This window comes from Camelus dromedarius, chromosome 6 (genome assembly GCF_036321535.1).
Source record: "Camelus dromedarius isolate mCamDro1 chromosome 6, mCamDro1.pat, whole genome shotgun sequence".
Lineage (NCBI taxonomy): Eukaryota > Metazoa > Chordata > Mammalia > Artiodactyla > Camelidae > Camelus > Camelus dromedarius.
In genome coordinates, this window is record NC_087441.1 from 24,863,603 (window position 1) to 24,880,184 (window position 16,582).

Genomic DNA, 16,582 nt, shown 5'->3' on the forward strand with positions numbered 1-16,582 from the left:
ATTAATTCTAGGATTACAGTAATAATCTGCTCAATAATCATTGGCTAAACTGAATGGACAGTTAAATATTGTGTTTTGGGACTCTTTCACTGAGTTCTATAAATTCTGTATTGATTTGTCTTTTTAAAGAAATCCTCACACATTTTTCTTCTGAGGTAAAATTAAAGGGAATGGGAGCAAAGAAATGCTGGTATTTTCATTTTCTAACTGAGTAAGTCAAAGAAAACACTGGCATGAGTCCATGGCTCTCAAAGTGGGCTTCAGAGAAGCCAAGTCTAGTAACTTACTTCACCCTTTCACACTGCAACTCCAGGGGGCGCTATTCACATTCTAGTGTAGGTCAATGGCACAGTAGGGGTTGTGGCACCAGACCTTCCAAGCATCCACTGTCTCTGCTCTTTGCCATAATAAAACTCTCAGGTCCTGTTTAACTCTGTTAGCATTTGCAAATACTTACTTTCAAAGATAATAGAAAAAAGAGAGGTTTCTAAGTTTTTAGTGAAACTGGTTTCCTGAGGAGGCCATTAACTATGATTCTAAGCTACTATTTAGGAAAATAAAGAGTCCAAGAGGGAAGCACAGAAACAGAGATAGGTCCTTCTATTAAAAAAAAAAAAAAAGCCACTAGAAAGACAGGTTAAATAAAGAAAGAACTCCCCAAGGAGGGAAATTTTCTAGAGATGAGATTGCCAATCACCTTTCCTTTTCAAATTCTAACCACTTTAAAGTGATACTTCCTCTGGCTGAACTTTCTAAGTTAGATGAACATTAACCATTTCATTTATTTGGAATATATGTAACACATGATGTTAAATCTGTTCACTCTTATTTTCCTAAACACATCCATTCAGTACCCACCTCAGGACACTGGGAATACACTTCTCCAAAACTGTAATGCCAGCCTTCTTTCCTTATTTTGTTAATTTTTAAAATGAACATAATGATCCAGTATTTTAAAATGGAAGTCAGCTCAGGCAACATCAGTGCTTAGAAATTTCTGATGGTTTTCCTCCTCGCTGGCAGAATCAATCCAGAGTCCTTATAATGACTCACACTGATATGGCTCCCAGGACCTCTCAGCTCCTTCTCCTCATTCCTGGGCCTTAGCACACCTCTCTCCCTCTGCTCCTTTGGGTTGTCCAGGCTCCTTCCTGCTTCAGGACACTTCCGCAGAGCCTGGCTATGCTCACTGCAGGGAGAGCTCTGGCTGTTCTGGTTAAATCCTGCACCACCACCTCCACCCCTACTGTCTTTTACTCCACCCTTCGTGCCCTGCCTTCTTTTTTCCTTAGTAGAATTTCTTCCAGTGTCATCTTTAAAAGTACATAGTATATGATTTATATTGTTTATCATTCATCCCCCCCACCTTCAGGTCCCATTAGAATCTAAGTTCCCCTATGGTAGGAATTTTGTCTCTTATTCACTGCTGTTCTTCTGATACAAAGAAGAGAGTACACACTTGTTAAGTACTCAATATCTATTTTTGTTGGACAAATCAGCATTAATAGATCATATATTTATAGAATATTAAGTGATATAAACTCTGGATAAATCAGGCTCATATTATAAGCAAAATGTCACAGAAAATAATATTTTTCTTCCCTTATTAATTTATAATTGTACATTAGAAATCTTAGTATAGTAGTAGTCTTCAACACTTCTTTGTAATGACAATGGGTACAGATGTGATTTAAAAGCTATATGGTTTTAGGGAAGCCACTGAATTTCCTTCCAGTTGATAGTTTAAAACTGAACCCAGAAAAAGCCTTTTTATTTGAAAAACAGATGGATTGCTAAAGGGGTCACAACACACTTTAATTTTCCTATGAGTAAACAGTAAATTAAATGACAGAGCCTGAACAAAAGCTCATCTGTCTCTTAGTTCTCAGAAAAGTTTGACACCAGGGTCCTGTCCCTGGCCAGCCTCTCAGAGCCTCTGCAGAGCTTACCAGACCACAACTGCACACTGCTTTCAGCCTCCCTGCCACCATGTCTTTTTATCCCTCTTTAATTTTTTTAAGATACTAGCAGGACCCTCTGCCCTGGATATGCATAACTTCCAACATAATCAATATCCCCCACCAGAGGGGTACATTTGTTAGAATCGATGAACCTCCACGGACACATCATCATCACCCAAAGTTCCAAGTTCACCTTACAGTCACTCTTGGTGTTGCACGTTCTGGATTTGGACAAATTTGTAATGACATGTATCCAGCATTACAATATTATACGGAGTAGCTTCACTGCCCTAAGGTCCTTTTTTATGTTTATGTTTTTCTATTGTAAGAGTAATACATGTTTTACACACACACACACACACTTCCAAAAATAAATAAAAATAAATAAAAGTAATACATGCTAATGGTAGGAAATTTGTACCATACAGAAAAATAAGATGAATCAAGTAAAGTTAAATTTTTTCCTACCACTAAAAATTATACACACACACACACACACACACACACACACACACACACACAAATATGAAAGGCAACCTTTCATATTTGGAAAAACACTGTATGTAGTTCTTTATACAGTTTTACATCAACAGGATTTATTCGTCCTTTATTTGACAGACTTTAGGACATGTAGAGCATTCAACACTTCTCCTTGTCTTTTTTCCGAATACTGAAAGTAAACTAACTGGTTGTGCAAATTAACTACCTACAAATAGACAAAAGCCTTGTGCTTTTTGGGTCTCAGTTGAGAAGAAAGGAACAAAATAAGAGAACTTAAACTTGGAAATGGGCAATCGTCTTTTGTTTGTTTGCTAGTTTAATGAAAGCTGCAGTCTCTTAGCATAATGGAAACACCACTTGGTACCACCTTAAGGGTGTCTCTGGGGCGGAGGCAGACTATGTGTGTGCGTGCGTGCATTTGTGCACGCATGTGTGTCTGTGTGTGTTACATCTTATAATTCTAAGAATCTAAAGAAGCTCCACAGTGTTTGTTCCACATTGTTTTATAGCACTTGTGCAATAAGCCCTCACCCATCCATGGTGAAACAGGCTATTAGCATGTTTGTTGTGGAAGGCTTCCATTTGCCATGGAACCACAGACCTCAGTTACTTGAGTTTCATATTGTTTTGCAACTCCTGTGTTGTTCCATGGGTTGTGTGTCAATAGGTGACATTTTTGTCTATGACACAAGGCATAGGATGGCTGGGATGACATGCATTCTGCAAAGGGAATGGCCAATTCCAGAAAGTCCATTTGTTTGGGGGAAGATGAGTCTGTGAGAGACAACTCAATAAAAGTCCAACTCATCTCCAAGATGTAGTGACCGGTAATGGTTACCCCAAGGCACAGTTCATGTAACAAACACCTCTCCATTTGTGTCTAGTTAACCACTGGAATAAATTACCAAAGTTTTGACACTTGTCAGGTATAGGTTTTAGTAAAGCAAGCAACAATAAAAACAATTTTTATATCCTTAGAAATCAGAAAAACTACCTAAAATCTCTCACATTATAAAATGAATAATTACTGTCTGTTGAACACACTTGGAAAATATGGAGAGACAAAAAGGAAATAAAAGTCATTCATGATCTTGCATCCAGGTAGCCAAAAACACTTCCTGAGTATTGGGAAATTATAATTCTCTTAGTTGACTCAATCTTGATATTGGCTAATGGCTACCTTCCTATATTTACCTAGACAAACCCAATACTGAGAGAGACTGATAAAAAGAGGAATGGGGGAGGGTATAGATCAGTGGTAGAGCACATGCTTAGCATGCACGAGGTCCTGGGTTCAATCCTCAGTACCTATATTAAAATAAGTAAGTAAATAAACCTAATTATCTGTCCCCATACCCCCAAAAAGAGCAAAATGAAAATACTTTGCTGATTCACTCCTTGGGCAATTGTGAATAAAATCCATGAAAACAACATGTGAGAGTTAAACATAGAATCACTATGCCATTTTCATACTGAGGTACTAGCCTGCTGATTTTTCAGAATTAGATGTCTTAATTATAATTTTCATATTATACGTTCTTACATATAATTTCAGATCTGTAAAAAAAGTTAATTGTGTATTTTGTAGTAAAAGAAAAAATGGAAATTAATTATCTCAAGAGAATAGAGTTTTAATTTATGAACCAGAGTTTTGTTTACAATTGCACTGTGGATGGAGAAACACTTATTAGGATCATTTGTAGAATATTTAATTCCAGTGTTTGATAGACAATAACTATTAGTTTGGTTTATGCAACAAACTCCATCAACTCATTAATGTTCACTGATAATGAAAAAATAAAATATACCTATTTTATTACTACCATTATCAACCTGATGAGTTGTTTACATAAATGATAATTGTGATCTTCATTAAAGACTATTACATGAAATGTTATTTGTATTGAGTTGAATGATGAATTTTGCATTCTAACTTTTACTCAAAAATAATTATCAAGTATTACATTATTTATGGGACCTTCATACATATCTAGTGGGAGGGTAAATTGGTATAGTCACTTTGGAAAACTATTTGGCAGAATCAGTTAAAGCTGAACATCTACATACCCTATGACCCAACAGTGACAATTCTAGGTAAACTCTCAAGAGAAGATGTGCAATTTTGTGCACAAAAAGACATGTACAAGAATGTTCATAGTATTTTTATTTGTAACAGTCCAAAACTAGGGATAGCCAAATGTTTACTACCACTAGAATTAATAATCACACACACACACACATATACACATACACTGGAATACTCTTAACAGTGGTCAGAAATCTTTTTCTATACTATGTTAGGCTTTGGAAATCATTTGGTCTCTAACACAACTGCATAACTCTACCAATGTAGTGTGAAAACAGCCTTAGACATTTTATAAATGAATGGGCATGGTTACAGTCTAGTAAAACTTAACAAAAACAGGTGACAGGCCAGTTTTAGCCCATTGGTTGTTATTTGCTAACTTTTAATCTACAGCAAAAGAAACAAAAAAACCCCACATTGAACTACAGCTGTGTACAACAGCATGGATGAATCTTACAGACAATGTTGAGTTAAAGAAGGCAGACTGAAAAGGAAGATACTCTTTGATTCCATTTATAAAAATTTCAACTAACTTATTTTTTTTTATGGGGGAGGTAATTAGGTTTACTCATTAACTCCTTTTTTTTTTAGAGGAGGTACTGGGGATTGAACTCAGGACCTTGTTGATGCCAAGCATATGCTCTACTACTTGAGCTATACCCTTCCCCATCATTTATAAAAATTTCAAAGTTAGGAAATGATGATAGAAGTCAGTGAGTCAGTATGGATCTTTGGGAGGTGATGTTTGGGAGGAGGTATGAGAGAATTTGTATTTTCTGTGTGGTTTTACATGGCTGTGTTAACTTTGTAAAAATTAATGAGGTCTACACTTCAAAATTGGATATTTATCAGAATTCAAGCTATGTTTCAATAAAAAAGTAAGAAAAACATTTTCTATCTAAATAAATCAATAGCTAAATGAATAGCAGAAGAATTAGAATTGCCAATAAATATGCAAACAACAATTTTAATTATTGAGGGATACCAGGCTATTGATAAATATAATCTTGGACATAAGTACACATATTAGTTCGTATTTACTAATGTTAAATAAATACACTAATTAAAAACTTGCTCTTTTAGAGATGCTAACATTTGAAACTGATCTGCCAACAAGCCTTCCCTATAAGAAAGTAAAAAGACATGCATAGTCACACTGTTTCTTTTCTTTCTTTTCTTTAAGCAGTACAATTGCTACAGGGGAAAAATCCTTTATTTATTGTAAGGGTCCCAAAATTTTCACACCTCTGTGTGGTTACACATTTAACACCTGACCCTGAACTTATGGAGTCCAGGCAGGTGGACTATGTTGGGAGAAATTACTGTTTCCTTCTCTTACTTGACTCTCAAAGCTGTTTTCAACCTTAAACTCCTATGAAAGCAACATCTGAAAAAACTAAGTTCCTTCAAGTATTGAGAGATTTGCTTAAGACTCTGATGACCAAGTTCCAAATATCTGCTAAGTTATCCACAACATGATCACAATCATTCATACACCATTGCCAGAAACATCTTGGCATTTCATTATTAACCATCTTATAAACATGATCCATGAAAGAAGAGAGAGTTCCTGATACAAAAGGTGAAACAGCAGACAGAATAAGGTAACTTTCACACTGACTGCCTGGTGGAATTAATTATTAACAAGTTCATTCTATACAGAATGTATTAATTTAGGAATACAATGTTAAACTTTTCCTGAGAAATATGGAAAATGTATTTTTGAATTCAATATCTACTTCCAAAATGTTCAACTATTTTTCCAAATATTTAGTTTTCTAAAAGAAGACAAAATATTAAAATGCATTGTATTGACATTGCAATATAATTTTAGAAAGAAACTTGGAATAGAAATTCTTCATAAGTTTACCATATATACTGCAAAAACTCTCAGATTTGTAGTTTATGATGATCACTGAATGACAAAGATACCGATGTTCCCTGATCTTACGGAATTCTAATAAGCATTTCTGGCATTATTTTATTATATTTAAGAATGGGAAGGCCTCTTTCAGAAATCATATTTTCCACTATGCCACATAGAACTAGTATCCTCAGAGTCCAGAATTCATAGATTTCATAATTTTAACTGCCTCATGGAGTTACAAGTCACACAAAATTTTAAATGTTGACTGTAAACCAAAGATATTAAACTCGTATGTGGTTGACTACCTAAAAGGAGGCAAGAGCAAATTCTTTGCATTTGCTTATTGTTATATATAACATATTTCTAGATTTGCCTTTAAGATTTCTGCAGTAAAATAAATCAGTAGTTTTGATAGTGTCCAAGCTAGCATCCCAAAATCTGAACACTTTCATCAATTTGTCAGATATGAAAGTTTTGAGCTTATGGAAACTGAGATTTCTCTACCACCAGTTAGCTCTCTTTTTGAAATGGATCTCCTGGCAGGTTAATAAAATATCTTTTGGCACTTAGATATGACAAAGAAATGTTATAGTTCAAAGAGAGCAATTGATCCAATGGGAGCAAATGTTTATTTTACCTAAAATTATCTTTCTGTGTATCTTTTATAATATACATTACTTTGTTTCATTCTTTGAAAATTTCTATATCCTGTGAATGTTTATAATCTATACACACTGGAAAACACTGTATACTTATAGCTGGCAAGGCAGGTGGTTTGAGATTGACAGGTTGGGACTTCTTAGCCATCATGAATAATTTGTCTGTTAAAAAGATATAAATTTACAATGACATACAATTATAATCTGTATTCCTTCCAATACAAAGTCCAACATTGCTTTTGGGTCCATACAGAAATGACATAGTGTCTGGAACATTATTAAAAAAATACGATTTGACGTATACAAGGATTCCTAGAGGGACTCACCCTGAGGGCAAAAAGCCTTTGAAGGAAATTTGTGCGAGGGGAAAGGGAACAGAGAAGGAGTAGCTGGGGAGGAAGAGGCAGGGGTGGGCCCAGCTCAGGAGACACTGGTACTGTCAGAACTCAAGTGGCTCAGCAGCATTGGTCTCCCTGCCAACTGGGAGGCTGGGTGGAGGCACCTCCTTTTAGGCCAAGACAAGTCAGAAAAGAGCCTTCTGGAGGCACCATGGGTCAGAGAAGGTTGGGGATGAATACATAACCTTACACTTTTCTTGTATCTTCATTATGAATATTTTTGGTGCTCCTTTGGAGTTTTAAGCCAAGGCTAGGTGCCAGGGCTACAAAGAGAAATAAGATGGGGACCTGCTCCCTTGGAATATGCAGGCTAGATGGAGAAATGGAGGGATAATTCAATATTTACAGTGTAAGTGAGAGGGGCTTGTGCATTAGGGTCAAGGAAGACAGCCTCCTGACTGCTGGAAGAGGAGGCAGTTAAGGAGCAAATGGAAAGGGAAGGGTGTTCGTGAACAGGGAGCAGTTACTTTTCTGAAATGTGTGTTTGGAACACACAGTTTGTGTTCGATGTATTTTTTAATGAATGGGGATTAATATTTTAGTTCACAAATTCCTTAGAACTGCTTTAAATAATACCCTTAACCCCTCTCTAGTCAGTTCTTTCTTATTTCCTTCATTAATTTCAAACCTTTACCTTCCTCTTTCTGCTCACCTCCACTACTCCCCTCTTCACTCTCATCAGAATATCATGCTTTCCTCTTAAAAAGAAGGGCCACAATTAGATGTTAAGTCCTCTCAGTTCCCCTGAGATGTGGATCACCCTGACAGATGTGTCTCCATCCTTCCTCTTCCTCATCCACCCTCACTACCTTCTCTCAGTCACAGTGGGAGGCGGGTTTTAGGGTCACAGTTACTCCCTTTCTCTTTAGAAATACTCAACCACTTCCTCTTCTCGCTCTTTCCTCTCTGCATCAGACATTCTGCCATCTTTTCCATCTTAAGAACTCCTTCCAGGCACTGCCTTCCTTTCTCAGACAAATTTCTTGAGACAGTAGTGCCCCTCCTTGGTTCTCTTTATTTGGCTCCTTGCTGCCCTCCCCACTTCACCCTTCCACTAGTTATGCTCTTGGTGATATTACCCTCAGGTTGTTAAGTCCAATGGACACTCGATCTCATTGAACCACTGTGATATTTCACATTTTTATCATGACCTTCCTTTGAAAGTCTTTTCTCTTGACCAAGATGACAGCACTCGCTTTTGTTTTCCTTGTTTCTCTGTTCACTCATTCTTAAACTCCTATCTATATAAGCTTCTTTAGACTCCTCTTGATCCTGTGCATCCCTTTAGGGTGATGCTCCCAAGTGTTCTAAGATGCATCTCCATCTCACTCCCCACCTTCCCAAGGGTGACGACATTGTTGATATGTTGTCACTACTACCTACCAGCAAATCGCTCTTCTGAGCTCCATACCCCCTACTGCAGCTAAGAAGTCCTTGCGTATCTCGATTTATGATGCCCAATTTTAACTTAGCATTTCCACCAACTGCAAATCTGATTCTCTAATACAATCCACTAGGGGGAGGTGGGGGAAACAGCGTCTCTATCTGTTCTTTATCTATTTAACTCCGTTTCCTACACTCACGCCACTGCGAAGTGCCATCACTTTCTTTCACAGTCTGCTGAATCTTGTACCTTTTCTCCTCCTTGACAGTGTCTCAGTTCAGGCACGACTCATCATTTCTTACTCATTATTGCTGTGGTTTCTTAAACTGGTCTCTTTCTTCAGTCATGTCCTGCTCCAGTGTGTTCTTTATTCTGGCCAGGAGATCCCTCAAAAACTTGATTCTCACATTGTAGTTCCTCTGCTTAAACATCCTGAAATGGTCTTTGTCCTGTTATAAGGCCCTTTATAATCTGCCCCACCTTCCTCTCCACACTGATTATCTTACCTCTTATTCTGTTCTCCAGGCATAATGACTTACAGTTTCTCCAATTGAGCACATTAAGCTTCCTGTGCCTGCTGCTCCAGTGACCTAGAAATGCCAACGCCTTTCCTACCAGGCTGCCCCTTTCCAACCTCACAGAGCTGTGAGCCGCTTCTCTTTGACACTCGGCTCCTTATTACCACTCTCACAGGCTCATCCTGACACAACTCCACCCTTCGCCTTCCCAGAAGACCCTGGCCCATGGTTTCTCATGCTATGTTGTCACTGTGTTGTTGTCCATGCCCCACTGGATTGGAGGCTTCTTGAGGGCAGGTACCAGAACTTCAACATCTTTGCATCCCTACCCTGGCTTCTTATGTGTTAATTTATTGATGCATAAACCATATTTAGGGCATCTTAGCAGGCAACATCTCTTCACTGAACACCTCATTTTATAACACCAGGACAACCCCTGGGCTGGAAGGGACATACGTTTTTATTGCCACTTTGCAGGAAAAAAAAAAAAAATATAATCTGAAGTCTAAGAGATGAAGCAACTTCTGAAAAGTGCACAGTTAATTTTTCAGAGGTCAGACTAGAAAGTAAGTCTCTCCAAGCTCATGCTGAATGTTAATAAATATTGATTTTATGGTATTCTATTGCTCTGAAAACTGGCAATCTCTTTAATGATTTATAACAAGTTTTAACCAGAAACCTGACAATAGGAACACCCTTCTCTAAGCCATGGCAGGTAAGAAATTGCGTGCTTTACATTCCAATCAGCAGGAAAGGAATCACATTCAAAACAAAAGCAGAGCCACTCAAAAATTCAAATTGTAAAATTAAACCTTGATAGAGAAGTTGGAGAAATTGAGGCAACAAAAACTGTAAATTACAAATTAAGGCCAAAAACAACCTCACTCTTAAAACAAGAGAAAGAAGCGGCACCAAGCTTTGCTGAGAACTCTTCTTTGAAAGTTTCTTTTCCCAGGATTTAGCATTTCCCAGACTGAGGTTAGCAAATGAATCTAGAAGTGAATCAACATTGATCATTTTATGTCATTTCTTTAAATAATCTTAGCTCTTTGTACCTAAGCGTTTCATTAAACTTTGAAAAGTAAAACCGTTTTAGTAACTGGCCGCACTTCATACACTAATTGCGCAATGAGAGATAATTTCTCTTCTAATTCCTTTCCCCTTTGGTATCAGTTCATTGCACCTAATTAAGGTACACATCTTGCTCTACAGTTATATATCCTTTGATATAGTTATATAAACTTTGAGGTCTATTTGAACTTGAGAGAAATCTTATGGCTAAATTAAAAAAAAAAAAAAAAGGAAGAAGACAGGAAATAGCAGTTTTGAACTCCCTAAAGGTGAAGGAAAGAAAAAAGCAACATTTATTACAATTTGGTGCTTAACAGGCTCTACATTTGCCCCCTCTGACAGAATTTTAAGAAATAAATACTTAATACTCACTGCAGTCAGCTCTGTGGTACGTCTTTATTTACCTTCACATCCAACACGAACTACTATTTCCCTGAATGTAGACAGGACTGCCCACTGGACCCATACATGACAACAGTTTGCTCCCACATTAAAACTGCTTTGAATTCAGTGCTTCAGAGTAACTCCAAGTGAATTTTACACTTATGTCTCATTTGATGTAATAAGCCAGAAGCCCGAGTTTGGGGAGGATGGCTTGTTCATAGAAGTCGTGAGGTAAACAATGCAAAGCATAACGATTGTGTTTTTCAGAATTATCTGGAGACACACCAGTGGGACAGAAGAAAACTGCACGTGGTGTGGCTGGCTACTGATCCGCTTCCCTATTCCATCTTAAATGTGCTGGAACCAGTGCATAGCTGGGATCCAGGCAGGTGCCCCAAACCTGGAGTGAGTGGAGGATGCCTCGGGGACATCAGAAGGGGTGCAGCTAGAACTTGACACCTTAAAGCTGTGACTGTCCCAGGTTGACCTCCATCAGGGATCTCAATATTGGGGTGGCATAAAGATCAGAGGTGAAGTTTTGGAAATGCAGACCATATATATTTGGCTTTCTTATTTGAAAATTTTGATTTATTTATAAACATGTTGTAACATTATCTGCAAAAATACAAACCACATTCATGACTGGCAACACTTAGAAAACTTGAGTCCCTTTAAATAGCAGAGACTCCTTATCCTTTACTGTTGGAGATACAAAGTTTTCTCAAGAAACGCTTTGGGAAGTCATAAAGGCATGATCACAGGTTCTTCTCCAAAGAAGCAACAAACGAATTAAGACCTCAGACAGTGGTGAAGTGGCACTTTGTGGTTGCTGTTGTGTTAAATAGATGCCCTTTCCCGATTACATACAAGATGTGGTCTCAGTTTTAGTGAGTTACACGTTTACACCTTGAATTTCCCTTGCTTCTTTAAAGGGAAGAATTCATCAACTTCACTTCCTTTTTCATTATCTTGCACAGGATTGCTGTGCAATGACAGACCTTGGCCTCCAGGTGAACACGTGCTAATGGCGGGTTGATCCATCTGTACTGGTATTCATAATAGTTTTATTTTGGTATAGTGAAAATTAAATGACTTAATTGATAAATAGATCTGATGTGATAATGAGATGGTTTCCCAAGTCCAAAGCTGGGACATGTGGCTGGACAAAGGAATCATTTCTGTTTCCATCTCTGCCCCAACTCAATCTAGTTTGCATCCTGCACTATTAGCATTTTGAGGCATTTTCATGGATAAGGAAAAGGAATACTGGATATTTGAAATGGATTTATGGATGCTATGCTATATTCACTGTTCAAGTGCTTCCAGTAATAATGTTCATTTTCCAGTGGATTTGTTACTTTACAGCCACCATCTTAATTAAAATAAAACATACATGAACACAGCAACAGAGAGATTTAAAACACTAATTCAAGAAAATAGGAAAGATCAGAAAACTAGGAAAATATGGTGTTTGTGTTTTTTTGTTTGTTTGGTTGGTTTTAGGTCATGAGCAACCTATGATTATTTATTATCTGATTATCTTGAATTACAAATTACCAAGATATTCCCCTGCTTCTATTTATCTTGCTGCCTGCTTTTGAGTCATCTTACCAATAACCTAGGTTGCCAACATATGAAGTAGCCAGAGAAAATGGAAGAAGCTAAAATGAATCCTTTTTTTATTTGTGAGTACGGCTCAAAGTTGGAATAGATGAAGGTGAAATTTTAGTGAAAGTCAAATTTAAGGGTTATTTTTATTTATTCACACTACTGTTTTGTTCTATCACTATAATTACATAATGAAAAGCTCACTGAATGTAGTTTAGTGGCTTAAATAAGACATAAGCATTAGCTTTAAAATTTTACAGTTTAGAAACATTCATATCATGATTTGGACCATTTCTCACTTTGAGGTTAAGTGCATATTATATTCTCTGTACCAGTTTTCTAACCTATAAAATGAGGAAAATAACATCAACTTCATTTCTTAACAGAAAATGATATTTTAAAGAGTTTGTTATAGGCACTGATGATATATTATCTTACAAGAACAAAGGATTATTCTTTATAATGCTGCAATTTTATTATGAATCCAGTGTGGGTAACTGTAGTGCTGACTTCAGTTTAGTTCAAATGTGTATTTCTCCCAGGCACTGTAAGTGAGGACTTTGTGCTGTGATGTAAATATTTAGTTTACCTGCCTAGCTTATCGTCTCTAGTTTAGGAATTACAACATGAGTCTTCTTACTTTTTCATCACAGTTGCCTGAACACAGGGAACTCAATTCTATTTTATGCTAAATAATCCAAGAAAATTTTTGAAAGACTCAGAAGCATGGTTCCTGACTTAGTGACAGTTTTTAAAATCAAGACCTTTTTTCATCATCAAGTGTTCCACATGAAAATGTGTTATAGTTGTCTATAAATATGTAAAAGAGCTCATTAACTTCTGCAATATGGAACAAGAGACAGCAGGCAACAGAACAATAGTAAGTCCACATGACATCAACATGCTTAATAGATTAAAAATGAGAAGTCTTCTTACCTAGCATGCAAACACATTTGACATTCTGATCAGGGTTTTCAAACAAGATTTCGCCACACCTCTGCAAGAGAAAGGAAGCCATAGTTATTTTAAGATTTCATATCAGGATTCCCAAGGAGACATGTCCATGCAAACTGACATCACCATGACATTATTCTACTCTTCATGTTTTTGTCTGTTACCGAGTCTAGGGACTTATGTCATGAGCAGAGACTTTCCTAGTAGTAAAATATTTGACAGACAAATTGGGGATAGACTGTTTTGCATGCCTCATGTCTGGTGAAGAGCTGATTCTGTGGCTTCTGTCAGAAGTCATGGCCAGAGACGCACTAGCATCTAACGGTTTCAACTTCAAAGGAGGATATGCAGTCTACTAGATCTAATAATCTGAGGTTAATCACTCTCAAAATTGGTTCTTCAGGACCAAAATTACTCTAAACTACCTACTCTGCAATCGAGCAGATATTTTCAAGCACAAACCTAAGTGGCCTCCACTTAACTCTCTGAACTTGGGGACTCTGAACAAATAAGGAAATGATAAAGAAGTGGTATTCATAATGCTTTTCCAGAACCACTGACTCATGGAAATATCAACTTTCTTATCTACATTTTTGCTTTAACTTGCTTGTTAAAATTTTTGTGCAGGGCAAACTCCAGAGATACAATCAGTTATTTAAGAATAGACCACATTTATGCATGTGATTGACAAATGGCTACTATGTGAACAAACAAATACTCTTTGATCCAGCCAGCTCTCTGTCTCACAGTTTAACAGCCTCTGTGATGTACACTGAAAAATATGTGATGAAGACCTACCACCTGTTTGCTTACAATTTCAGAGAAGAGCTCAAGCAAAAATCAGAAAAGAGGGGATGACAAGGAGAGTTACAGACTATAGCTGCTACTTCAGGGGCTAGCAGCCTACTGAGTGTTTAACTTTTCATTTGTGTGCTTACCAGATGTGACATCTCCCTTCTACTGCACAGCTTGGTAAAGAGAATAAATATCATCAAGTAAAAAACCAATAAGAAAATAACAAATAATCCAATGGAAAAAGGGATAAAGGATATAAACAGGCAATTCATGGAAGAGGAAATCTGAATGGTCAATAAACAGAGAGAATATATTCAACCATACTAATGATCAGGGACTAGAAATTAGAGGTAAAATGTGGCCTATTTTAAACTCACTGACATGGCAAAACTTAGAAATCTGGCAATAACAACGCTTATAAACAATGTAGAGAAATGGATATCCTTTTCTAAATTGGTAACTAGACAAGCTTTAATGTTCAGCTACAAAATAGATAAATAATATGTTATTCATACATTGGAATACTATATGGCAGTTAACATGAATGAATTAGAGCTACACATAGTGTAACAATATATTATATGTATATAATATGCATATATAATTATGTAATATTCACATTATATAATATTCAAATCATATAAAATATATATAATGTTTAAATCATGTAAAAGTATGATGTTAAGCAGAAAAAAATATTCCTTATGAAGTTGAAAATATCTAAAAAATAGCACATACTGTTTTGGGGTATATTAATTTACATAAAAAGCATGAAAGCAGGCAATGAATAATAAATATCAAATTCAGGGTAGTGGAAAGGTATATGGAATAACGAAATGTTGGAGGGATTGTCATCTTTTTCTATAATGATTTGCTCCTTAAATTATTCTCTGATCTGTTTTCTATGCTTGAATATTTCATAAGAAAGAACTGCCCCCCTTTGCAACACTCTGAACATAAAAATTACCTTTCACATACTGCTTCTCTGCACCCATCTCCCGGGGGCTTATGGAAGCCATTTAGTAGTACCAGGCTGGACTTGTTTTCACCATTTAATTTCCTGTCTATAGGAAGACCGAGGACATGCTACATTTGTCCATTTTCCTCTTTCTTTCACTGTTCACAACATGGTTAATTCCACCCCCATCAATCTTTATTGTACCTACACTTAATTTATTATAAGACAAAGTAATTTCTGGGAGAAACAATTCCCAGATGAGAGAATCTGCATTCCTTACACCTAAAGAAACCCTGTGGTACGCAGAGGCACAGGCTGAGAGGGGAAAGGATGACTTATTTATACTCAAATTAACCCATGATGACCTACATCGTGCACAGAGATGGACAACTGGCTCAGAACCACAAAAAGGAAGCCAGCTGCTGGCTTTTTTTGACTCCCTTTGGCAAGTCAAAAAAGTGAACTGTAGAGGAGGAAGTTTGGACACACCCAAAGGTTGCAAGAGGGCACTGAATACTAACTGGAGAATACATATCATGAACTATTCCCGGCTACTCTGCTGAACTAAATATCACGTGGTATTTATCATGCTATTTAATCTCTTCAGGCTTCATTTCTCTGTAAATAACATAAGGACGCTAATATATGCCACGAAGCCAGATCAGAGAGCAAATGCGAGGATTAACGATCTGTGGAGTCTGATCCGACTGTCTGTTTCTGTTTTGTTTGTGTTTTGGCAGCGGCTAAACCCTTTCAAATCTGTAGAATCCATTTCCTGCATTACCTGCTTTTTAAAAGTGGTATTATTTTATGACCTGAAAGAGTCAATTATTTTTAATCGAAAGATCAGAGGTTTCTAAAGTGTTTTCAGCTTCTTGGTAAAACAAGGATGCTCTGTCAATCCATATTCTGGGTCCTACAGGGAAATAACTCTGGAGCAACCCCTTAGCCTTTGTAAGTCCACATACGTGCTAGGACAGAAGAGCTTTCCTTCTTTAATTGCAGGGGCTTGCAGCAGATGGTGGCTAACTTCCCACAGCTACCCAAGCCCAAAGGCAAGTCTTATGCTTGCCCCTCAAGATGTAGATGGTGTGGGTGTTCCAAGGGGGCACTCTTTCCTGGATACTGACAAACCCAGGAGAAGTTTCTGAAACTCCCGTGAAACATGCATTCCTTAAAAGCCATGGCCTGCCTGGGTTCACTGACCACACAAGTTAATGACCAAGCAGCAACAGTGGGTGTGGTGGCTCTTCCAATGAGCACGAGGCCATACTCTTCCTTGTCTTCATCTCCCTGGCCATCTAAGGCACCCCTAACTAGTGCCTGAATTGCCCTGCTTTATAAAGTTACCTGACGATGGCACCAGATTTTAAAGCCATGCCCAGAAAGGAATCAGGACTTGAAAGAAACCAGATGCTTTCTAGTGCCTTTTCTCATT

The 16,582-nt window shown here is 37.3% G+C and overlaps 1 protein-coding gene across 3 annotated transcripts in view; it reads right to left on the minus strand.

Moving 5' to 3' along the window:
- PDE7B (phosphodiesterase 7B) overlaps positions 1-16,582 on the minus strand; it is a 289,193-nt gene that overhangs the window by 186,257 nt on the left and 86,354 nt on the right. For 2 of the 3 annotated variants that reach the window (XM_031456398.2, XM_064486665.1), the window contains exon 2: positions 13,374-13,434. In XM_031456398.2, the coding sequence (XP_031312258.1) occupies positions 13,374-13,434 (61 nt within the window). Of the gene's footprint in view, positions 1-13,373; positions 13,585-16,582 lie in introns of those variants that run through there. The other variant, XM_031456399.2, reaches the window with a different exon arrangement.